General features: G+C 51.0%; 1 protein-coding gene across 1 annotated transcript in view; it reads right to left on the bottom strand.

The window, feature by feature from the left end:
• LOC105547419 (paired amphipathic helix protein Sin3b-like) overlaps window positions 1–25,524 on the bottom strand; it is a 35,966-nt gene that overhangs the window by 5,327 nt on the left and 5,115 nt on the right. The window contains exons 4-8 of the mRNA XM_011991010.1: window positions 16,156–16,356; window positions 10,960–11,103; window positions 6,575–6,697; window positions 5,103–5,192; window positions 4,016–4,134 (exon numbers count right to left, since the gene is read on the bottom strand). Coding sequence (XP_011846400.1) covers window positions 4,016–4,134; window positions 5,103–5,192; window positions 6,575–6,697; window positions 10,960–11,103; window positions 16,156–16,356 — 677 coding nt within the window. The remainder of the gene's footprint in view (window positions 1–4,015; window positions 4,135–5,102; window positions 5,193–6,574; window positions 6,698–10,959; window positions 11,104–16,155; window positions 16,357–25,524) is intronic.

Below are 25,524 nucleotides of genomic sequence, written 5' to 3'. Positions count from 1 at the left end.
GGAAGGAAGGAAGGAAGGAAGGAAGGAAGGAAGGAAGGAAGGAAGGAAGGAAGGAAGGAAGGAAACGAAACGAAACGAAACGAAACCCGGATGGGGGTGAGACTGAGCCATGTATTTGGTGCCCACCTGGGTGGCTGCACCGTCATTAGTGCAGGAGGTGGTCACTCCTGAAGTCAGGACACTCTTGCAGTGAGATGGGCAGGGACTGGAACAGTACACGGGGGGCTCCTGGAGTCTGTTTTTGAGGGGGGTGGTGGGCAAATGGGTGACTGCTTAATAAAGATTCAAGCCATTTGTCGGCCATGTGGGTTCTTGGGTCTGTGCTTTATTTTACTTTGTATTACCATTGCTCCCAGGCCCCTCCACCCAGTCCCAGTCCCCTCTTGAGGCTGACCTGGCCACCAGGGGTTAGAAGCTGCTGTTAGACCTGACCCGCTAATGAGGCTTCTCTTTGTGCAACACAGTAATTTTTTTTTTTTTTTGATACAGGGTTTCACTCTGTCACCCAGGCTAGAGTACACTGGCGTGATCACAGCTCACTGCAAGCTCCGCCTCCCGGATTTACACCATTCACCTGCCTCAGCCTCCCGAGTAGCTGGGACTACAGGCACCTGCCACCTCGCCACCGCGCCCGGCCATATATATGTTTTTTGATACAGGGTTTCACTCTGTCACCCAGGCTAGAGTACACTGGCGTGATCACAGCTCACTGCAGCCTTGAACCTATTTTCCATTAGTTCCAGCCTGGGCAACAGAGCAAACTGTCTCAAAACAAACAAACGAATGTATACACATACACACATATATTTTTTAAGTTAACGCAAAAGGGCTCACACAGCACCTGTCCTCAGGGTTGATTTAACTTTTTCCCATTTAGAAAAAAAAAAAAAAAGTCCAACTTAACTGCCAGTGCTCATTTAATTTTACATAAACACACTCTTTGAAGCTGAAGCAAATCTGATTTTCAATGTGAAAATAAAATATAAAAACTGTTCTTGGAGTTATTTCTAAACAGAACATCAGAATCATCTGAATCACCAGAATCGTCTATTTTGGAACAGTCAGATTCATCAAATGAATCTTTGGCAAACAACTGTTTGAGAACAATGTTAACATCAAACGTAGGAATGCTATATTTTCCAAGATTTGACATTTTCAGTGATCAAGAATTACTATATTTTGTAACTGGAAATATCACTACTAAAAGCAGAATGCTACACATAAAATGGCATCTTTTATTTCCAAAGTTGATATGAGAGCAATGCAAAAATAGTAATAAAAATGAGATGCTTCATGGCAAAGTTATCTCGGGGTAAACGCTGCAGCCGCAAGTGCCATCAACCACTATCCTTGGAGTAAATGGAAAAAGGGTTAAGGAAGGACTGAATGGGCTGATCACGTAACATGTGCGAGAACCAATGAAAAAAAAGAATCATGGCCAGGCATGGCGGCTCATGCCCATAATCTCAGCACTTTGGGAGACCGAGGCAGGCAGACCGCTTGAGGTCAGGAGTTCGACACTAGCCTGGCCAACATGGCAAAACCCCACCTCTACTAAAAACACAAAAATTCGCCAGGTATGGTGGTGTAATCCCAGCTACTCGGGAGGATGAGGCAGCAGAATCACTTGAACCCGGGAGGTGGAGGTTGCGGCGAGCCAAGATCGCGCCACTGCACTCCAGCCTGGACAACAGAGCAAGACTCTGTTTTGAAAAAAAAAAACTTCACGTGTTAATTTTTCTTGATACTCTTCCTTTCTTTAGGTCGATCCAAGTTTGTGACTTACATCATTTCCTTCTGCCGGAAAAAACCTCTCTTTTCCTTTTATTGGTGAGATTCTATTGTATTTGAAGGGCCCTGCAGGTAGTACCCACCTGCAGCTCTCGAGAACTCCATGTAGGTCGGTACATTCACTATCCCCATTTTACAGCAAGGAAACAGAGGCTCAGACTGCCCAAGTGACGCACCCCAGTCACAGGGCTATGTGCAGGAAGCAACACTGGCCTCAGCTGGCTCCCAGGTCTCACACAGCGCTCACACGCCCCCTACCCCTACTGTGCACGCTCCTGTGAGCCCAAGAGCAGACACGAGTGTACACAGTTGCTCCCAGGCCCCTCCACCCAGTCTCAGTCCCCTCCTGAGGCTGACCTGGCCACCAGGGGTTAGAAGCTGCTCTTAGACCTGACCCACTAATGAGGCTTCCCGTTGTGCAACAGAGGTGTAATTTTTTTTTTTTTTTTTTTGGATACAGGGTCTCACTCTGTCACCCAGGCTAGAGTACAGTGGCGTGATCACAGCTCACTGCAGCCTTGACCTCCCAGGTTCAAGCTATCCTTCCAGCTGAGCCTCCCAAATAGCTGGGCCAAGAGGCGTGTGCCACCACCCCGACTAATTTTTATATTTTTTAGCAGACAGGGTTTAGCCATGTTGCCCAGACTGGTCTCTAATTCCTGACATCAAGTGATCCACCTACCTTGGCCTCCCAAAATGTTGGGATTACAGGTGTGAGCCACCGTACCCAACCCGAGCCCGACCCAAGTGTTAGAATTTTTTTTTTTTTTTTTTTTTTTGAGACGAAGTCTCGCTCTTGTCGCCCAGGCGGAGTTCAATGGCGCAATCTTGGCTCACTGCAACCTCCGCCTCCTGGGTTCAAGCGATTCTCCTGCCTCAGCCTCCCAAGTAGCTGGGATTACAGGTGCCCACCACCACGCCCGGCTAATTGTTGTATTTTTAGTAGAGATGGAGTTTCACCATGTTGGCCAGGCTTGTCTCGAACTCCTGACCTCAGGCGATCCGCCCACCTCAGCCTCCCAAAGTGCTGGGATTACACTGAGCCGCTGCGCCTGGCCCAAGTGTTAGAATTTTTAAAAGTATTTAACAGGTGAATCTCCAGGGAATTATGCTGGGGGAGGGGGGAAAAAAAGTTTCTCCCAGAGGGTTCCTCCTGTACAGTTCCGTTACTGTAACATTAGTGTCTAGAGAACAGATAAGTGGCTGCCAGGGGTTTGAACAGACTCCAGCTGAGGCAGGGTTTTGGGATGGAGATGAAAGGTCAAGGCCAGAAGAACCCTGACAGTCCTGGAGCTATTCAGGATCCTCACTGCCTCGGATACACGACCCTTCACAGTGAGAAAGTTGTATAAAAACACACACACCAGACGTGTACGAGTAACATGGAGAGTCTGGAAAGATCGGGGGGTTGTGTGAGAGTCAATACAGGAAGTCCTCACTCAACATATCAACAGGTTTTACGAAGCTGTGACTTTAAGTGAAAAGATGTGTAACAAAACCAATTCTGCCACAAGCTAATTGACACATAAACAAGAATGAAGTTCCTACAGCATATTTCTGGTCACAAAACCATCATCAAATTTCTAAAGAGAAATCAAAACACTTCTAAAATTAAACACTGAAATGAATGCAAGACACACGTACACATAAAAAAGATGAGTAAAAACAAGTAAAATAATGATTTACCCAATTATCCCAATTCAGGGTCTTGGGTGGCCGGACCCCATCCCAGCAGCTCAGAGCACCAGGGGGGCACCCACCCTGGACAGGATGCCAGCTCACTGCAGGGCACTCACCCCACCACACTCACTCAGGCTGGGGCCACGGAGACTCACCGCTTCACCTACACTTAACCTAACATGCACATCTTTGGGATGCGGGAGAAAATCCACACAGACATGGGGAGAACGTGCAAAATCCACTCAGACCAGAAATCAATGTTTTTTTCTCATCGGTGTTACAACAGTGTTAAATGAAAAGGCATTATTCGAGGACCCTGTATTCTGGTGAGGATACTGACTACAGATGTTACTGTTAAAGGAACCAGCTGGAGGATACCCAGGTGGTGTATCGCTCCTTACAAATGCATAGGAATTGATAATTATCTCTATCATGTCAATTAATAAACAGGACTTTAGTAAAGCACAACGTAACTAAAAACCAAGTAGATGGAGTTGACAGGAACAGAACCCCCATGGGGAGCCCCGGGAAGTCAGCTGCTCACCCCAGAAATGGGCTGACGAGCTGCAGGAGCTCGGAGCCAGACACCAGCTCCTGGTTGAAGAGCGCGATGCAGCGGAGGAAGTTTTCGTACACCTCCTGGCTCTTCAGCACCCGACGCACCTGCGGAGAGAGCAGTCAGGGACCACTGTGAACCCCCGCTCCTCAGCCTCTGGGCCTGGCTCACTTGGAAGTCACCCACATGGGTGTGCGATATGGGAACCAGCTGTGTCTGTAAGTAAATGAGATGTGCTGCAATTCACACAGCCCATGCACACAATCCATGCACCAATTCATGGCCTGTGCACACGATCTGTGCAGCAATTCACATCCCATGCGTGTAATCTGTGTAGCAATTCACACAGCATGGGCACAAGATCCATGCTGCAATTCACAGCCCATACACGCCATCTGTGCAGCAATTCACACAGTTTGGGTACGCGATCTGCACAGGAATTCACACAGTCTGTGCACGCAATCCGTGCAGCAATTCACAGTTTGTGCACACGATCTGTGCAATTCACACAGGCCATGCACGCCATCCGTGCAGCAAATCACACAGCCTGTGCATGCAATCGTGCAGCAATTCACAGTCCATGCACGCAATTCATGCAATTCACACAGTCTGTGAAAGCACTCTGTGCAGCAATTCACAGTTTGTGCACGCAGTTCTTGCAGCAATTCACAGAGTCTGTGCACGCGATCTGTGCAGCAACTCAGCCCATGTACACAGCCACCTTGTTTGCTCTGCCCACAGACCCTGGGCGGGAACCCCACAATCATCCCTGATACACAAAAAAGCTACACAGCTGCCGGGTGGCAGACGTGTATGTCTTCATACTCTGCTTGGACTCTCAGCACCCACTGTGGACTCCCGCCCACACCCCATGCCTGGGCTGCAAGGTGGCCCACACTCCCTTCTGCAGTGAAAGCTGGGGGCCAGCCCCATCCCCCTGGTCCCAGCTGTTCCATCCTCAGAGCGCACCCACCTTACCTGCCCCCCTCCCCCAGTCCTGGGGCAGGCCCAGGGAGCATCAGCCCACCCAGCTGGACATGGCATCCCTGAGATGGAAGCCAGGGCCCACCCTCACCTTGTCAAAGAAAGAAAACTCCTGCAGAGTCCCGTACTTCCCCACCGCAGCGATGGACAGGTCTTTGGTACCACGAAGTTTCATTTTTTTCTGTGGGGAGAAATTCCATGCAGTTAACTCTGCCTCCCACCGGTGGCCTCTATCCGTCGCTGTCACAGAGTCACAAGAAGGCTAAGACCGTGCTTTCCTTTGGGAACTGCCACAAGGTGCTCAGCGAGGGATAGGCAGGAGCCTCCCAGTTACCCAGGATCCCCGAGATGACACCTCTGCAGCTACCCGCCACTGCCAAATCTGGGATCTCCATCTCAGAGGGTAGGGCTTTGGGTAACAGGCAAGACTGCCACAGCATCCAAACGGCAAGGGAGATGTGCCCCTGGCTACGACAACCTCAGAATCCTCTCCCTGTTTTGTCCTGAGGGCCAAGACAGCAACAAGAAGCGGACAGGAAGAGGGTTGCACTGGGAAGGCCCTGGAGAAGCCAAGTGTTGAGTCTCTGCAGGCTTTTGTCTCTAAGCTGGACTTGGACCTGAACTTGGACACACAATCATGGCAAGAAGGACAACACTGTCCATCCAGAACTATCTCCAAAGTGCCTGAAGAATGGGGATGAGCTGGGTGCAGGGGTTCACGCCTGTAATCCCAACACTTTGGGAGGCTGAGGTGGGAGGACTGTTTGAGCCCAAGAGTTTGAGACCAGCCTGGCCAACATGGTGAAACCTCATCTCTACAAAAAGGTGTGGTGGTGCACACCTGTGGTCCCAGCTACTTGGAAGGCTGAGGTGAGAGGACAGCTAGAGCCCAGAAGTCAAGGCTGACTGTGCCACTGCACTCCAGCCTGGGTGGCGGAGTGAAAGCCCATTCCCCTACCAAAGAAAGAATGATGAGGACATGCCAAAAGGACACAGGAGCCAAAGGGACCCTACCGGCCAAATGTGGAACAGCATGGACATCAACACTAGAACGGATTATAACCCAGAGTCCATATCTAATATACATAACTAAATAAGTGGGAGAACGAGGAAGTTCCCACCAATAGTAGAAAGCCAAGTAGTAACCGCACGAGGAATAATGGAATCGGAAAACCACCACTGCAGGTGAAGGGCGTGACAGGATCTCTGCCCTCAGCTCTGCAGTGACCAACCCGAACAAACGTGCATGGTGGCCTTGCCTGTGAGAGAGTCCCGAGGGTGAAAAGGAGACTGAGTGGTACACCGTGTTTCTTGGGACCTAGGGCGGGGGTAACACTCCTTCCTCCTCTGCTTCACAATAATCTCAAGGGACAGGGAGAATGGATGAACAGCCACCTTAGAGAAGAGCCGACTTCCAAAGGTCCCACCGCTGGGGAATCTCACACAGCCCCAGGTCCAGCCCCAAACCCCTGCGGGGGCCTCTGTTCCCTGGCCACCTGCTGGGAAGGCCCGATTTGCTGGGGCCCCTGCATGCGAGCACGGCTGCGCGCGGCTGACGGGTACCTTGGCGGGTGCAGACACGGGGCGGAGAAGCGAGGGCCGGGAGCGCTTCCTGCTGTGCTCTGGGGTCTTGTCGTGCTCGTTCTTCTGCACACTGTGCATCTCGCATGGCCCGTTTCCTGTAAACTGAGGACACACGTGGGAGGTGGTCAGCACCGGAGACATGGCTGGGCCCATGCACCAGAGCATGCAGAGCTGCTTCCAGCTCAGCCCACAGCCCGGTGGGCACTGGTGGCCACAGGCGCCAGGCCAGATGCTCCGTCAGTGCGTGAGGTGACTCCAGCAAGACACTCACATTCCAAGGTAACCGAATCATCACAGACTAACACTGCCAGGCTAGGAGAAGGTTCCTGTGAGGCCTTCATGGGTGAGGGAGGGAGAGGGGCCAGGGGTTTCAGGAGGGAGACACCTGAGTTGGGTCTTCCCATGCGGGGGCTCATGTGGCGAGCCACTGGTGGGGCACCTCGCCGCGTGCATGCCAGTGCCACAGAAACACAAGGTGCAGTGGACAGAGAAACAGGCAGCAAGGGGAAGTGGCTGATTTTCGCCAGGGCACTGGTGGGGGCCTTGGGGCCAGGTTTTGAAGTCTTTTCTATGAATGAGAAAGCGTTTCTGGGGGATGATGTCGTCACTTGCCGGGAGCGGAGTGGGGCTCGTGGCTGGTTTGGGGCCTGCCTCCCAGGCTCTACACCAGCCATCGGCTAACAGGTCAAGGATGCTTGTCCCGAGAAGGGTGCCTACAGGGTGCCAATGACATTACAAAGAACTGTTTTGCAACAGTCTATTATGAACATACTGGAAGGCTGGACGGGCAGGGGACGATGGACAGACCGCAGCTTTTCTGCAGGATGTGGGCAAGGCTGGAGAGGCCCTACAAGGTTCTGTGCTACTGCGGTCACCTCCATCGTACTCCCCCTTCCCCTGCCACCACAGGACCGGCACAAAAAGACACCTCTAAAGACCTAAAGTGTGGGTGAGGTGGACAAGTCGTGGTGCATCTGAACAAATCAGCCAGCAGCGATCAGATACCATGAGCTGGCTCTGGGCTGCTGTTAGAGACGGGCATACCTGAAATAAAACAAACAAACAACAACAAAAAAAATAAATAAATAAGGAAAAAACCCAAAAACCAAGGGGCAGAACAAACAGGATGTCGTGTGTTACTTTGTAAAAAGTATTTGTTGCACATGCAGAAGAAATTTCTGGAAAGATATAAGACACTTAGAAGTGCTAACCTTTGAACAGAACTGAGTCAAGGGAGAGGAAGTTTGCATTAAAAATTTGATACTCCTGCTAATATTTATTTTTTCGTTAGTGTATACGGTTTTTACAATAATAATAAAGACATTATTTAGCCACAATACTACTACTACTAATAATAAAGACTTACTATTTAGCCACTGCCAAGACTCAGAAGAATTAAACTTATTTGGGGGGAATAATTACCCAAAACTCAAGGTTATTTCGAGAGCTGTAAGTGGAGACATTGGCATCTACACAACAATTCTCCACTGGTACATCTTTTTTTTTTTTTTTTTTTTTTTTTTTTTTTTGAGACGGAGTCTCGCTCTGTCACCCAGGCTAGAGTGCAGTGGTGTGATCTCAGCTCACTGCAACCTCTGTCTCCTGGGTTCAAGTAATTCTCTTGCCTCAGCCTTTCGAGTAGCTGGGATTACAGGCACGAGCCATCACGTGTGGCAATTTTTTGTGGATGCTGGAACAGGTGCAAACTGATTCCCAAAAGATGCAGCTGGGCAACCATATGACAAATGCTGAACAAGAACGGGGGACCTGGAGGGGAAACCTGCCACGCGTCCAGCCAAGTTCACCAAGCAGGTATAGCAGATCTTCCCCAGCGGTTCACATGGTTCTTGCTTTTCAGTTAATCTCCCAATCATGTGAACATCTGAGCTAGATGGACGCCCAAAGACCACCTAGGCTAGGGAATGGCAAATTAACACAGGGCGTGTTTTCATAAATAAAATTTTTTCAGCACCTAGCCACACCCATTCCTTTTGTAAAGACTTACTGGTACCCAGTCATGCCCATTCATTTTGTAAATAGTTTTGTTGGTACCCAGTCATACCCATTCATTTTGTAAATAAAGTTTTATTGTCACACAGCCCTGCCCAGTCATTGACATATATATTCCATGACTGCTTTCAAGCTACTAGGGCAGAGGTGAGTCTTTACACAGAGATCAGCTGGCCTGCAAAGCCTGTGATATTTACTATCTGGCCCTTTGCAGAAAAGGTTTGCCAACCTCTGATCCAGGCCAGTCAAATTTAATTAGGGCAATGCCGAATTTCATCTTGGTTTCTTTTTCCTACAGTTTTAATATACATCCAAAAGTTAACATAAAGATTATACTTCACGCAACAGATGCTGCAGTGCTTTTAATAATTTTAAAAAGTTGATCCCATCTTTCTAAATATACAAGATGGCTCTAAGAACCCAATACACACTAAAAATCTTAAATTGGTAACAAATGTTATTTAAGAGTCTCATGCTCTACTGACTGAGCTAGCCGGGCGCCCTGCATAAATGCCACTTAAAGAAACCATGGACTGGGCACAGTGGCACCTGCCTGTAATCCTAACACTTTGGGAGGCCGAGGTGGGAGGATCGCTTGAGGCCAGGAGTCTGAGACCAACCTGGGCAACACTGTGAGACTCTGTCTCTACAATTAAAAAATAAAAGCAGGCCGGGCGCAGTGGCTCACGCCTGTAATCCCAGCACTTTGGGAGACTGAGGCAGGTGGATCGCTTGAGGCCAGGAGCTCGAGACCAGTCTGGGCAACATGGCGAATCCCTGTCTCTATAAAAAATACAAAAACTGGCCTGGCATCGTGGTGGTGCCTGTAGTCCCAGATACTCAGGAGGCTGAGGTGGGAGGATCACCTGAGCCTGGGAGATGGAGGTTGCAGTGAACCGTGATCAATTATGCCACTGCACTCCAGCCTGGGTGACAGAGAGAAAGCTTGTCTCAAAAAACAAAAACAAACAAACTTTAATGCAATAAAACTTCACACACTAATGGCTACTAAAAAAAAAAAAAAAAGGCAAAAAAAGAAAAAAACCTGGAAAAGAACAAATGTTGGCCAAGATGTGGAGAGACAGAAACCGCAGTCCATTGCTGATGGGAATGTAAAATGGTGCAGTCACTGAAGAAAACAGTTTGGAGGCTCTTCAAAGAGTCAAACACAGAATTACCATGTGACCCAGCAATTCCACTCTTAGGTGTCTACCCAAAAGAACTGAAAACAGGTGTTCAAACAAATCCTTGTAATGAATGTTGATGGCGGCACTGTTCACAATAGCCAAAAGGTAGACACAACCCAAATGTCCATCAACAGAATATGGATAAACAGAATGTGGCTCATCCATCTAACACAGTATGATTCAGTCAGGAAAAGGAATGAGCACTGAACTATGGTAATACATGGATGAACCTTGAAAACATGATGCTGAGTGAGAGAAGCCAGACACAAAGGCCACATAGGGTGATATTCCACCAATCTGAAATGTCCAGAATGGGCGAATCAAATTCACAGAAACAGGAAGCACATGGGCAGTTGCCAGGAGCTGGGGGAGGGGAAAGGGGTGGCTGCTGATGGAGATGGGGTCTCCTTTCAAGGGAACGAAAATGTTCTAGCACTAGGTAGTGGTGAAGGTTGTACAACACTGAGGATGTACTATATGCGATGGATTGTTCACTTTCAAAGGTGAATTTGATGTTACATAAATGTCACTTCAATTTTTTTAAAAGTCTTATGTTCACAGTGGGGGAAAAAAGAGGAACTGGAACAGGCAGCGCTGGCAGCTTCAGGCCACAGGCAGGAGAGAAAGGCTGACCGTGCAGGGTGAGCCCTGAGCCTCCCTGTCTAAGGCCCCTCCTTGCCCATCTCTGCTCTCTACCATCATGGTCAGGGCCAGGCCACAGGCCACCCCTGGCTCTTCCAGATCCAACCTGCTGGAGCTCCAGATCGGTCTCACCCAACAGGGGAAGCGATGGTGGGGGACCCAGCCCTCCTGCACCTTCCCACAGGGCTGGGCTCCCAGGCAGGGTGGGGCTCTGCAGAGCAGGCACAGGAGGTGGAACCCCTGGGCCCATCATCTCCATTGGAACGTGCTCTCTGCTTCCCAAACCACCCCAAGACCCGGGTACTGTCTGTACAGAGAAGCACCTTGGAGAATCGTTTACGAGCTTGCTGGGCAGGTGGAGCCTACAGTGAGGAACCCCTGGGTATTGCAACCTGCGTAGCTTCTGGGGGACCCCAACTGTGGCCTGGAGGGTGGATGGGCCTGGCGCAGCCCTGGGTCAAGCTGGCTGGAGCCCTCCCTCCTCGCTGAGGCCCCCCAGGCTAGGCAGGGGCTCTCTGCACTCACCAGAGACCGCTTGGCTTCGGGCAGGAATTGTCCAAACTCGGAGAGCAGGTCCTCCTGGCCCCGGAAGAGGTTGGCCACCTCGGTGAACACCTCCTCTTCGGACATGCCTCGGAACGGTCGGCCCCTCGTGTTCAGCTGCTCCTTCTGCCAGTTTTCAGAAAAGGGAAAACAAGTCATTAGCCAAGGAGTGCTATGCCCTGGGCTGGGACACTCAGGCAGCCCTCTGTGAAGGGGACGGGATGACGCTCAGGAAAGAGCACCTGCCGGAGGAGCCCACAGGACTGTCTGCTCACGTGTGCATCTTGCTGCCCAGCATGGCCTGAGCCCCAGCCATGGGCAGGGCCTGTCCAGGAGTATGGGGGGGTCTCGAGGAGGGACACCCAGCAGTGTCCACGAGCAGAGGAGGCAGGGAGGTGTGAGGCTGGCTGGAATCAGGGGTGGGCTGGGGAAGTACAAGGTCAGGGGCAAATCCCAGGCCTTCCCAAGGGAAATGGGGAGTATGGAACGGGGGAGCGCTGGGCCATGAAGGGAAGGGACTTCCAAGCCGAGGCACCTATTGGCCCAGAGTCACTGAGACCCAAGGAAAATGGCCTGATCCAGAGCTTAAAGCAACAAGAGGACCAAAGGGAATCCAGGTTGGAAGGCAGAAATGGGCCAGCAAAACCGAGATGGCTGTTAGAAATATGTCCTTATCAATTTTACACCCAAGACTGTCACAGAACAAGAGGCAGTGGAGCCGGGGCCTCCCAGATAATATGGCGTGGCTTCCAGAGTCCCACTCCATGGCTGCAAAGCAGGAAGAGTCCCTGCGCTGGCACCTCCCGCCCCTCTGCGCCCACTGCAGCCTGTGGGAAGGGAAGCAAGTTTTAAATCTTGGCACCAGTGGCACCTAAACTGCAGGGGATAAAAACACTACCCTTCCAAAAAGTCATCAAAAGCCACTAAAAAGCAAAACTTAAAAATGAGCAAAGACCACTCAGTTCAGATAATAAATAGAAATGATCCATCTGCATACAGACAGAACGACGACCACACTGACTGAAGTTTAGAGAAACAATTTAGGCTGGGCATGACGGCTCATGCCTATAATTCCAGCACTTTGGGAGGCTGAGGCAGGAGACTGGCTTCAGTCCAGGAGTTCAAGACCAGCCTGGGCAATACAGTGAGACCCTATCTTTACAAAAAATTTTACACTTGATTTTAGCCAAAAGGCTGAGAAATCATTTTTAAAAAAAATATTTAAACATTATGTAGGCATAGTGACACCCTCCTGTGGTCCTAGTTACTTGGGAGGCTGAGGCAAAAGGATTGCTTAGGCCCATGACCTCAAGGCTGCAGTAAGCTAGGACCATGACAGTGCATACTCCAGCCTGGGCAACAGAGCAAGATCTTATCTAAAATAAATAAAGAAGAAAAGAAACAATGACCAAACTGACTGATGTTTAAAGAAACAATTTAAAACAGTGCCACAGCCATCTTCTGCTCATCTGACTACGCAGACAGAAGAGGCTGGGATTTCCGTTGAGGGTGTGGGGAACTGGTGCTCTCAAACATGGAAGGCAAGACCAGGCACGGTGGCTCACACCTGTAATCCCACCACTTTGGGAGGCCGAGGCAGGCAGATCACCTGAGGTCAGGAGTTCAAGACCAGCCTGGCCAACATGGTGAAATTCTACCTCCAATAAAAATACAAAAATTACCCAGGTGTGGTGGCGCGTGCCTGTAGTCCCAGCTACTTGGGACACTGAAGCAGGAGAATCACTTGAGCCTGGGAGGTAAAGGCTGCAGTGAGCCGAGATTGCGCTACTGCACTCCAGTCTGGGTGACAGAGTAAGACTCCGTCTCAAAAAAACAAACAATCAAACACCTAAGGCAGAAAGACAAATTTGTACCACCTTTTAGAGGGAAATTTAGTGATCTCTATGAATGCATAGTACACCCTCAACTTAGAGAAGCAGTTTGTGGAAATTCATGCTGCAGAGAGTCAGTTCTGCTAGAATGCTTATTTTGAACGAGACGTCTGTCTAAATGAGATACAAGTACTGGGAATAATTTGAACACGAGATGAATTTTGTGTTTGCTTCTCTTCTATTTTGTGCAGGAGAAACACCAGGTGAATGCAGACACTGCTCCTGGCTGACCAGGACCCCGTGGGAGTATGCAAAACCACGCCAGCACCCCCTCTCATGTCCGGGCACTCTCTCAGTGTTGTGTTCCCCTGTGTTAGGGGCCAGCCCTGTCCCCATCTGAGGCCACGATGACCTGTCTGATTTCAGATATCCTCCTCCTGGCCTTCACATAATTCACAGGCTGCCACCACATCCACAAACCAACCTCAGGTCTCTTCCAAGGTCAGTACCCTATTTGCTGTAGCATTCATGTAATTCCTAGACACTTAACACGCACACAACGGTGCTGCTGTTTAGAGTCGGCGCCTATCTTTTTTTAAGTGTCACTGAGGAAGTTTTTGAATGTCATACCCTGAGTCTGTTTCCCCACGAACCCTGCAGTTCCCATGACACTCTGCAACTGTGCAGAGTGAGCTCATTTTTAGGGACCCACTTATGTGAGGGTAGGACTAACCGTTTGCCCCAGCACACACAGGACACGCGTACGTGGCTGTATAATGGGTGACAGTTACCAAGGGGTGACCTGAGACAGGCTTGTGCCTGAATTTGTTGCTCAGTTAACCTCACTGAACCCAGGCTCGCTGGCACCACCAGTTCTGTAGCCATTTTATGGATAAGAACCCCGAGGGAGAAGGTGGCAGAGAGAAAGTCTGAAGGAAAATCCCACAAAGATGGAGAAACAGTAAGTAACACATGGCCAGATGGACCCTAGAGCTGCCTGGTTTGGTTCTAACAGTATCCCTGAAATACCTGAACCAACATTCTAAAACCAGGATAATTTACACAACAATTCAGACTTATATTTAAAAAAAATAGACAACCTGAGGCTGGTGTCACCAGGAGCCTGGTTTAAAATGCAGATACCATCCAGCTGGATGCGGTGGCCCACGCCTGTAATCCCAGTACTTTGGGAGGCCGAGGTGGGTGCATCACTTGAGGCCAGGAGTTCAAGACCCACCTGGGCAACATGGTGAAACTCCATCTCCTCAAAAAATACAAACATTAGCCTGGTGTGGTGGTGAGTGCCTGTAGTCCCAGTCACTCAGGAGGCTGAGGTGGGAGGATTGCTTGATCCCGGAGAAGTAGAGGCTGCAGTGAGCCATGATGATGCCACTGCACTCCAGCCTGGGCAACAGTGAGACCCAGTCTCGGAAAAAAAAAAAACAACAAAGAAACTGTGCCGATGCCAGGCGGGCCCTGATGAATGGGAATCCTGCATGGCGGCCCAGGTGTCTGCATTCTCAACCAACTCCCAGCAGCCTGGTTTGGGTTCCGGGATACTGCACTGTCCTTCCCATGGCACTCTCTCTGAAGGAGTCTGTGGCAGCCCCTCACTGTGACCTCGTCTAAATGCATCTCTGGCGTCTCTAACCTGCCCCTTCCCGTGCCACAGAACAGAGTCACTGCTCTCCCGTGCCACTGCACAGACTGCTCTCCCGCGCCTTCCGAAATGTGATGAGCCCATGAAGCCTGGGAGGGGCCCATGGATTCTATGATCACAAGCACATCCCTCCACACAGACGAGACGCTCACAGCAGCCACCGGCAACCACTCATCCATGACAAGCTAGCGTTCTTAGGGCTGTACCAGCCTCTCACAGACACTAAGGCCCATGATGACGCTGGCACGGTGGACAGCAAATGCCTTGGAGTTCCCAGCGTGCAAATTCTATCCATCTGATCTTAAACACTTAAGCTGAAAAGAACCCCATTTCTTTACTCGACATGTCAAGGCTGCCCGGATTTCATTTTAAAATATTTCTGCTAATTAGCCAGGCGTGGTGGCCCAGGCCTGTAGTCCCAGCTGCTCAGGAGGCTGAGGCAGGAGAATCGTTTGAACCTAGGGGGCCGAGATTGCAGTGAGCTGAGATTGAGCCACTGCACTCCAGCCTGGGTGACAGCAAGACTCCATTTAAAAAAAGAAAAAAAAATGGGTTCTGCGGCTAAAAAAACTTACAAGTGTTAGAGACTCCACGTCTGGGTGAAAAGGACATCTAAGCCCCACTCATGACACAGATGTCCCTCGCCACCAGCCCACCTGCACTGCCCAAGTCTCCTACAGACGCCCTGATGCCGCTGTCTGCTCTGGCCCCTGGACCCCTGCACAGGCTGTTCCTGGCACCGAGAACATCCACCCTTCCTCCAGGCTAACCTGCCTACTGGTTCCGACTGATCTGTTAAGATTCAACCTGACCATCTGCTCCCTGGCCCCGGACGGGCTGGGAACCGGGCTGGGAACCATGTTAATCCTGACTCACCTCTCCTGCCCACATCCTTTCTTTTCCACCCCAATCCACCTCTGAGTTTCTTCCCACCACTGCAATGAACAGCTAAGCAGGAGCAGCCATTTGTCTCTGTAGCCCCAGTTCCTGGTGCCGAGTCCAGTTGTCATCAGCAAAGTAAAGGGTGGTCGTATTGCCTAAGCAATAACAAAGTCATCTGATAAAAAGACGGTCTTGGCCAGGTGTGGTGATGCACACCTGTAGTCCCAGCTACTTGGAGGGCTGAGGCAGGAGGACTGCTTGAGCCCAGGAGGTCGAGGCTGCAGTGAGCTATTATCACACCACTGCACTCCAACCTGGGTGACAGAGGAAGACCCTGTCTCAAACAAACAAACAAACAAAGATGACTGGGCACGGTGGCTCTCACCTGTAATCCCAGCACTTTGGGAGGCTGAGGTGGATGGACTGTCTGAGCTCAGGAGTTTGTGACCAGCCTGGGCAACATGGCAAAACCCTGTCTCCACAGAAAATACAAAAGTTAGCTAGGTGTGGTGACGCGCGCCCATGTTCTAGCCCCAAGTAGCCTCCGCTACTTGGGAGGCTGAGGATGGAGGATGGCTTGAGCCCAGGAGGTAGAGGCTGCAGTGAGCCAAGTCTGTGCCACTACACTCCAGCCTGGGCAACAGAGCCAGACTCTGTCTAAGAAAAAACAAACATAAAAGCCCACAACTAATTAGAATTTCACAGGATTTTATGAATTCTGACAGGAAAATCTGTCAGATATCTGCAGGGCCTCAAACTGGATGAAATCCAAAACCCACAAGGAATTGTAATCTGAGCTCTTACCTGGTACGTGTGCAGGATCTCCAGGAACGACCTGTAGATTTCCGGGTGGTCTAGGAAGCGGGTCTTAATCTTATTCACATAGCTGATGGCGTTGTTGAATTCCACGGAATCGGACTCCAGGGGTACCTGGGGTTTGTCCTCTTTATACGGCACCTGCTGCTTGAAGTCCTCTGCACCGTCCCCGTGGTTGTGCGAATTCTCCTGACAAGGCGACAATGAGTTACTGCCAGGCCCGACGCCGGAAACAGACTGTGAAAAACGCCAGGCCCAGCCACTGTCTGCACAGGAACAGAAAAAACTCAGCACGGAGCCAGGTTTTATTAGAGACAGGGAAAGGTTACTTCTGAGAGCCCGGAGGCAAGCAGGGCGGGGTGCACAGGTGAGTCTCCCCAGTTCACCTCCGCCCGATCCTTACCCATCTACTCAAAGAACACTACAAGTTCAATGAGCACCTTCCATTTGGAAAACTTCACATTCAGGAGAAATGTACAAAGTGGATGTTGAAGCCTCTGCGGCGCCAAGTGCTAGGCTGCGTATAATAGAGAAGTCTCCCACGCCTTCTGCAATCTGTTTCAGCAAGATTGCCTTCACGTGGGAAGGCACCTGCTGCCAACAGTGATGCCAAGGTAGGATACATAAGGTGGGGACCCTGGAGGTTAGAGGCGACCCACCGTCCAGGTTGTTGGGGACTTCAAGGGACATGACATTTTTGGTGCTAAGCCCCAGGCCAATCGCAACGAGGTGCATCGGTTGCTTGGGAGAAAAGACAGGCCCTGAACACCCACCAAGAATGCCCTCTATGCGTGTACTTTGCAGCCGATATGAGCAAAAACAGAAACAAGCTTGCCTCCCTCCTATGTTGTGGTGGGACAGGACCACGCCCCCAAAGAAGCAGCTGTTGTTTCTAAACCAGAATTATGCTGCACTATCCCCAGCACACAAGGGCTGGGTCTCCAGCCAGTCAGGATTCCTCCAGCCTGGCTGAGGTTTTTGCTTGGACAACCCCTGCGTGGTGAGTCCCAGAGAACGCTCTTTCACCAAAGTAAAATGACACCACCTCCCAGCACTCCTGCAATTTTCTCCGTGGCCCCTGTCGCTACCTTACGGATCATATGTTTTACTCATTGTATTGTCTGCCAGTCCCTGACTAGATAGATGGTGGACTCCACGAGGGTGGGGGTTTTGATCAGGGCTGTATCCTCAGTGCCTGGAACAGTGTGAGGAACAGAGTGGGCTTCACCCCGTTGGGGATGATAAAGTGAACGGATGAAGGGACACACAGACTTCACTGTTTCCGCTGCCCTGCGGTGCCCAACACTGCATGTGACCCAAACGCTGACCCTGAGGATCTACTGGGACAGGCAAGGCCAGGCACACCACTGCTGTCTTGTACTGAAACAGGTACCTCTGCTGGGCACAGGCACCATCAGTGGGGTGAGTGCATTCATCAGCTCAGGCTGCCACAATGAGGTAGCCCAGACTGGCTGAAGCAACAGAAGTCAGTAGTTCTCAGTTCTGGAGGCCAGGAGGCCAAGGTCAAGGTGCCAGGAGGTTTGGTTTTCTGAGGCCTCCCTCCTTGGCTTGTGGACGGCCACTGTCTGTGTCCTCATGTGGTCGTCTCTCTGTGCACGCATGTCCCTGATGTGTGTTCCAATCTCCTCTTCTTATAACACCAATCAGACTGGATTAGGGCCCACCCCAATGGCCTCATTTAAATCACCTCTTCAAAGGCTCCATCTCCAAATACAGTCACGTTCTGAGGTGCTGGGGGCCAGGGCTAAAATACATGAATTTGGGATGGAATGTGGGGTGCGGGGATGACACAATTCTGCCCAGAACAATGGGTACAGAGACAATTCTCGAAAGTCTCAGCTGAGAAAAGCAGAAATACAAGACGCAGAGCAGCCGCGATTCTAAAACAATTTCTCCTGGTGGCGGGATTTGTTCTTTTTGTTTTGAGATGGAGTCTTGCTCTGTCTCCCAGGCTGGAATGCAGTGGCACGATCCCAGCTCACTGCAACCTTTGCCTCCCAGGTTCGAGTGATTCTCCTGCGTAGGTGGGATCACAGGCGCTGTGCGACCACGCCTGGCTAAATTTTGTATTTTTAGCAGAGATGGGGTTTCACCATGTTGGCCAGGCTGGTCTCGAACTCCTGACCTCAAGTGATCTGCCCACCTTGGCCTCCAAAGTGCTGAGATTGCAGGCGTAAACCACTGCGCCCAGTCAGTCGCAGGATTCTAAGATTCTCCGGGGATGTCCGCGAGGATTCTCTTTGCTCAGGCTCACAGGGGGCTGCGTCTGTTTCTCCGCGGTGCACAGGTTTGACGGCAGAAGGGGTTGGAACGCGCAGGGTGTGGGTATGTGGGGAAGCAGCATGGAGCCAAGGTCTGTTTCAGAGGCAGCTGTAGGCTCCCTGCGAGCCCCCCACCACTCCAAGGAGGCATTTCCAAGCTCCGCATGCATCTGATCCCCTAAAGTATACCACTGCGACAAGATGGGGAACCACGCTCTAGACCAGGGCTTGGCAAAAAGAGCCAGATGGGATGGTACAGCCACTGCGGGGGACAGTGTGGCAGTTCCCTCAACAGGCTGACCATGGAATTATTACTACCATATGACCCAGTAATCCCACTCCCAGGTCTATACCCAAGAGAACTGAAAACAGGTGCTCAGGCCAGCTGCAGTGGCTCACACCTGTAATTCTCGCACTTTAGGAGGTTGAGGTGGACAGATCATTTGAAGTCAGGAGTTTGAGACCAGCCTGGCCAACATGACAAAACCCCGTCTCCACTAAAAATACAAACATTAGCCAGGTGTGGTGGTGCACACCTGTAGTCTCAGCTACTTGGGAGGCTGAAGAACTGCTTGAACCCAGGAGGCCAAGAATGCACCACTGTACTCCAGCCTGGGCAACAAGAGCAAAACTCCATCTCAAAAAAAAAAAAAGAGCTGGGTGCAATGGCTCATGCCTGTAATCCCAACACTTTGGGAGGCCAAGGTGGGCGGATCACAAGGTCAGGAGTTCGAGACCAGCCTGGCCAACACGGTGAAACCCCATCTCTACTAAAAACACAAAAAAATTAGCCAGGTGTGGTGGCAGGAGCTTGTAATTCTGGCTACTTGGGAGGCTGAAGCAGGAGAATCCCTTGAACCTGGGAGGCAGAGGTTGCAGTGAGTTGAGACCCCGCCACTGTACTCCAGCCTGGGTGACACAGCGAGACCCTGTCTCAAAAAAAAAGAAAAACAGGTGTTCCAACACATCCTCACATATGAATGTTCGCTGCAGCACTACGCACAACAGCCGAAAGGTGGAAATAGGCCAAACATCCATCAACAGATGAGTGGGCACGCGAAATGTGGTCCCGCCACACACTGGAGAATGATTCAGTCTTGAGGAAGGAAGCACTGATACTGGCTCCGATGTGAATGACCCCGGAAAACACGATGCTGAGTGACATGACAAGCCAGACACCAACGGCCACACGATGTATGACCCCACTGATATGAAATGTCCAGAACAGGCAAATCCATAGAGATAGGAAGCAGACTCATGGTGGCCAGGGGCAAAGGGGAGAGAATTAGGAGGGTCAGGGTTTGATCTTGGGGTGACGTTAATGTTCTGGAATTAGTAGTGATGGTTGCACAGTATTGTGAATATACTAACACCTTAAACTGATGATGATGAATTTTATGTTATGTGAATAGTATCACAATATGAAATAGTTTTAAAAATTTAATCCTTTGAAACTGTAAAAATCACAACCAATCACGCTGAGCCAGGCTGGCTTTGGCCGCCAAGCCGCCATGTGCCGACTGTGCTGCTCTAAACCACCCAGCACAAGCCCAGCTTTCTCTCTCTCTTCTGGCACCTCCTCTCTCCCCGTGCCCTGCCGGCCTCATCAGGCAGAGTTTGAACTGCCTCCCACACCATGACAAACCATCCTGCGTGGCCGACACATCCATCTGAGCATCCACACACAGCCCCACCTGGGTACTGATTACCAGAGCCTCAAATGGCAGGCACCTCACAGACACACAGCAGCCCCCCAACCACCCCAGCCTTACGTACCTCAGCACCGGCCCACACTTTTACCCAGAGAATCAGGCATCCTGGGATCACCCCAGACTTCTCACTCTCACTGACACCCTCCCCGCTCCCGATCTACATCATTATCCACTCTGCCCTCATCACATGGGAACCCCCTCTGGTCTTTGTCACTAGTCACTCTGTCCCCATCACTCGGGGCAGCTCTCTGTTCCTTATCACTGTCCACTCCGTCCCTATCACTCGGGGGACCCCTCTCCAGTCCTTGTTACCATCCACTGTGTTCCTATCACTGTCTACTCAGTCCCCATCACTTGGGGACTGTCTTTGGTCCCTGTCACCATCCACTCTGTCCCCATCGCTGTCCACCTCTGTCCCCATCACTAGGGGGCCTTCTGCACTTGTTACCATCCATTCTGTCCTCATCACTTGGGGACTGTCTCTAGTCCTTGTCACCACCCTCTCTGTCCCCATCACTTGGGACCCTCTCTGGTCCTTGTCACCATCCACTCCATTTCCATCACTGTCTACCCCGCCTCCATTACTTGGGCCCCCTCCCTGGTCTCCCAGGGGCCTCCTGACCCCTGATTCTCAGCACAGCAGCAGAACCGCCTCCCAGAACCATCCGGTACTTCTCACGCTCCTGGCTCCCTCTCCCCCTTCTCTCCTTCAGCTCCTGACCCTGCCGTTCTCCTTGGCTGTTCCTCAAGCACACCCACTCACTCTCACCTCAGGCCATCACACCCCACCAGGAACAGTCCCTCATGAAACAGGTCCTGCCCACAGCACCTCCTCCCACCCTTCCTCGGCCTGCTCCATCCTCTCTCTGCCCCCTCCCGCACACAGCCCAACTCTGCCCATCTGTTTCTCACCGGACCCCCACCTTGACTGTACTGGAACCCTGAGAGCAGGGCCTCTGAATAAACCCCAGGGCCTGACTCGCAGAGCCCTCAATAAACTCCAGGGCCTGGATCGGAGAAGGGGTCACCGCCTGCTCCAAGAGCCAAGAATATACAAACACAAGAACTGACTTGTTGACAACTAGTGGGACTTCCCCCAGACAGTAGGCAGGGGGCTCCCTTTGAAAGTCGAAGGGCTGTTTATGTTAGGAGCTGCACGTTAAGGGGTTATCTCTATCTCTGTCCAAGCCGGTCGTCATCTTCCACGAGGCAGGGTCTGCCCTGAAGAGGACCCGCTAGCTGAGAGCGGCCACATTCCCACCAGCATCCAGTTTCTCATTCCTGCACCATGCACTGCCCCCTGGCAATGTTCCAGAAGGTGGATACGGTCATGAACAAGACAATGGAGGGGCCCACCTCATCTTAAGGACTCACCATCTACCAAGGAAGAAAACCCAACAAGATATAATGGATTTCGAACTTCTTTTCCTAGCCGTTTTGAAATATATAACCCAGGGTGGCGTAAGAATGACACAGGGTAGGGACTAGGGGGGTTCTCTGTAGAGGTGACATTACAACCAAGGCCTGAATTACCCGACAGGAAATGATGCTGACTCAGGAGGCCGAGGCGAGGCTCCAGTAAGAAGCGGTTCCTTCCTACAAGTTCCCTGGGTTGTCACTGGCCACACACCATGGCCTGTGTATGTCTTTCCCCTTTAGACTCGTGTTCTCAACCGGAGCAACTCTGACACCCAGGGGATACTCAGCAACACGGAAGACACTTCAGGTTATCACATCTGGAAGCAACTGGTGGGTGGAGACAGTGTCCAGGGTGGCCTCTCGCCATAAAGAATAGTCTAGCCCCCAAAACTGAAGTTAAGACACCCTGCACCAAAGGCTACCCGAGGCTGGGACTCCCTTATTCACCTTCCTTAGACCTATGGGCCACTCCCTACTTGTCAGTAGCCAGCAGGCTTTGTGATAAACTGAGGGGAAAAATGATACTTCAAAACACTCAAACTAGAAAAACTAAGAAACAGAGAGAAAGTGGAGTGGCGGGTCACACCTGTAATCTCAAAACTTTGGGAGGCCAACGCAGGAGGATCACTTGAGTCCAGCCTGAACAACATGGTGAAACCCTGTCTCTATTTTAAAAATGTAAAAAAGGCCAGGCACAGTGGCTCACGCCTGTAATCCCAGCACTTTGGGAGCTGAGGTGGGAGGATCACTTAAGGTCAGGGGTTCGAGACCAGCCTGGCCTACATGGTAAAACCCTGTCTCTACTAAAAATACAAAAATTAGTTGGGTGTGGTGGTGCATACCTGTAATCGCAGCTACTTGGGAGGCTGAGGCAGGAGAATGACTTGAAACTCAGAGGTGGAGGTTGCAGTGAGCCGAGATCACGCCACTGCACTCTAGCCTGGGTGATAGTGAAACAGTGTCTCAAAAAAATAAAAAAGTAAAAAAAATTCAATTAAACTAAAAAAAAAAAAAGAACTTTGGGAGGTTGAGGCAGACGGATCACCAGGTCAGGAGTTTGAGACCAGCCTGACCAACATGGTGAAACCCCGTCTCTACTAAAAATACAAAAATTAGCTGACAGTGATGGCAGGCACCTGTAATTCCAACTACTTAGGAGGCTGAGGCAGGAGAATCGCTTAAACTCGGGAGGCAGGGATGCAGTGAGCCGAGATCATGCCATTCCACTCCAGCCTGGGTGACACAGCAAGACTCCGTCGCAAAAAAAAAAAAAAACGATGGCCGGGTGCAGTGGCTCACGCCTATAATTTCAGCACTTTGGGAGGCTGAGGCGGACAGATCATGTGAGGTCTGGAGTTTGAGACCAGCCTGACCAACATGGAGAAACCCCATCTCTACTAAAAATACAAAATTAGCCAGGCGCGGTGGCACATGCCTGTAATCCCAGCTACTCGGGAGGCTGAGGCAGGAGAATAGCTTGAACCGGGGAGGCGGAGGTTGCAGTGAGCCGAGATCGCGCCATTGCACTCCAGCCTGGGCAACAAGAGCGAAACTCTGTCACAAAAAAAAAAAAAAAAAAGAAAAAAAAAGAGTATCACCAGGGCCTCTGTGTGTGGGAAACCCTGTGAGGCTTTCAGACGATGGCCTCTCAAAGGACTCCAGGGAGCCGAAAGCTCAAAGGACTCCTGAAGCCACGCGAGTCACAGCCTGGACCTGGGACATCTCTCATGTGTCTGTGCTGAAGCCACTCAAACAACAGCCCAGACTGCTGGGAAGCAGGGCTGGAAACCTGACTGCACCTGTGTCAATATCAACTGGAAGCGAGTGGGCTCTCGGGTGCCCCGAAGAGAACAAACTTCTACAGCTAAGACAGGAAGCCCTGGAAATGACTGTTCCTGGGCTGCAGGAAGATGACCAAGGCCCTGCTGAGTAGCTACTAAGTGAAAAGTTCTTTTCAAGCCTTTCCCCAAATCAATGGGCCTGCACCGTCGTCACTGTCACCTAAGCCACCTAGGGGGAGACAAGACTGCCAGCCCTCCACGGTTGGGGACCCGCGGCTACTTAAAGGAAGAGCCAACTCCAAATACAACCACAGTGTGGCGCCTGTCATGATCTAGCCCTAAAAGTCGCGTTACTCCACGGGCAGGGACTCTGCTGAAAGGCAGTGTCCACATGCAGGACGCACAGTTCACATCTTTCCACTCCGGCTCTTTCTGAGTGAGTGACAGGAACGACACCCAGTGTTTCCACAGCGTTCAGGCTCTGCAAAGTGCTCTCATGGATGCTCCTACTGCAAACGAGCTTGGCTTTCTCCCGTAGTCGTGATTGTTCCGGAGATTAATCTTCCTAAGGCTTTCATGGTCTGAGGCGCTAGCAGTACATCTGGATCCTGGGGCTTCATTTGCAAACAGGAAATGGAAGGCTCTTCGGAGTTCAGTGGCCACACGCTTCCAAGTTCCCCTTTAAAGCTGAGACTCGGCCAGGTGCGGTGGCTCACGCCTGTAATCCCAACACTTTGGGAGGCAGAGGCGGGCAAATCACAAGGTCAGGAGTTCGAGACCGGCCTGACCAGGTGATCAGGCCATTAAAAATACAAAAAAACTAGCCGGGCATGGTGGCGCATGCCTGTAATTTCAGCTACTCAGGACGCTGAGGCAGGAAAATCTCTTGAACCCGGGAGGCGGAGGTTGCAGGGAGCATGATTGAGATTGCACCACTGCACTCCAGCCAGGGCAACAGAGCGAGACGCCATCTCAAAAAAAGAAAAAACAACTAAGACTCGCTCCTTGGCTTTCAGGAGACAACAGGCTGTCGACGGACAGGGTCTTGCACAGAGAAGCAGCAGAATTTTTTTTTTTTTTGAGATGGAGTCTTGCTCTGTCACCCAGGCTAGAGTGTAGTGGCACAATCTCTGCTCACTGCAACCTCCGCCTCCCGGGTTCAAGCAATTCTCATGCCTCGGCCTCCCAAGTAGCTGGGATTACAGGCATGCGCCACTGCAACTGGCTAATTTTTGTATTTTTAGTAGAGACAGGGTTTCACCATGTTGGCCAGGCTGGTCTCGAACTCCTGACCTTGTGATCTACCCGTCTCAGCCTCCCAAAGTGCTGGGATTATAGGTGTGAACCACCGCGCCTGGTCGAGCAGCAGCAGAATTGACACGCACCTTGTACACAGAATGAATACAAAAGCACTGCCACATTACCCTTCGCTGTTCTCTTTCCAACTGACTGCAGAGTGTCAAATCCCTAACTGACTGGACAGTCTACCATCTCTTCCACCAAAGGACAGACCTACCAAGTGGATCCAGCAGTAGATTCTGACATTCCCTGCTAAAACTCTCGGGGTGAGGCCTTGGAGGAGGTTGGGAGAGCTGGTTCACTTACACCAGTGGTTCTCAACAGGGGCACTTTTGCCCCCAAGGAGACACCTGGCAATGTCTGGAGACATTTCTGGCTGTCAGAACTGAGTGAAGGTCTGGTGGGTGCAGGCTAGGGATCCTGCTAAACATCCCACAACGCACTGGGAAGCCCCCAACAGCAAAGAATTATGCCTTAAATGGCAATAGTGCTGAGGTGCAAAAAATGACAATGGACATCTTATAAAAGGAAATATTAAGTAGGCTTTCTTTTTCTCAGAGGCGCTAGTGAGCTCAAGCATGAAGACACCGCAGAGATAGAAGGGGCAGTGAGCCAGGCATGGTGGCTCACGCCTGTAATCCCAGCACTGTGGGAGGCCAAGGTGGGCAGATCGCTTGAGGCCAGGAGTTGAAGACCGGCATGGGCAACATAGTGAGACCCTGCCACTACAAAAAAAAAAAAAATAATAAATTAGCTGGCCATGGTGGTGCACACCTGCAGTACTAGCTACTAAGGAGGCTGAGACAGGAAGATCACTTGAGCCCAGGAGGTTGAGACTGCAGTGAGCTATGATGGCACCACTGC

The sequence above is a fragment of the Mandrillus leucophaeus genome, unplaced genomic scaffold (assembly GCF_000951045.1).
Source record: "Mandrillus leucophaeus isolate KB7577 unplaced genomic scaffold, Mleu.le_1.0 Scaffold11, whole genome shotgun sequence".
NCBI classification, from domain to species: Eukaryota; Metazoa; Chordata; class Mammalia; order Primates; family Cercopithecidae; genus Mandrillus; species Mandrillus leucophaeus.
Note: the sequence above shows the minus strand (reverse complement) of the source record. Positions and strands in the feature narration are given on the sequence as shown.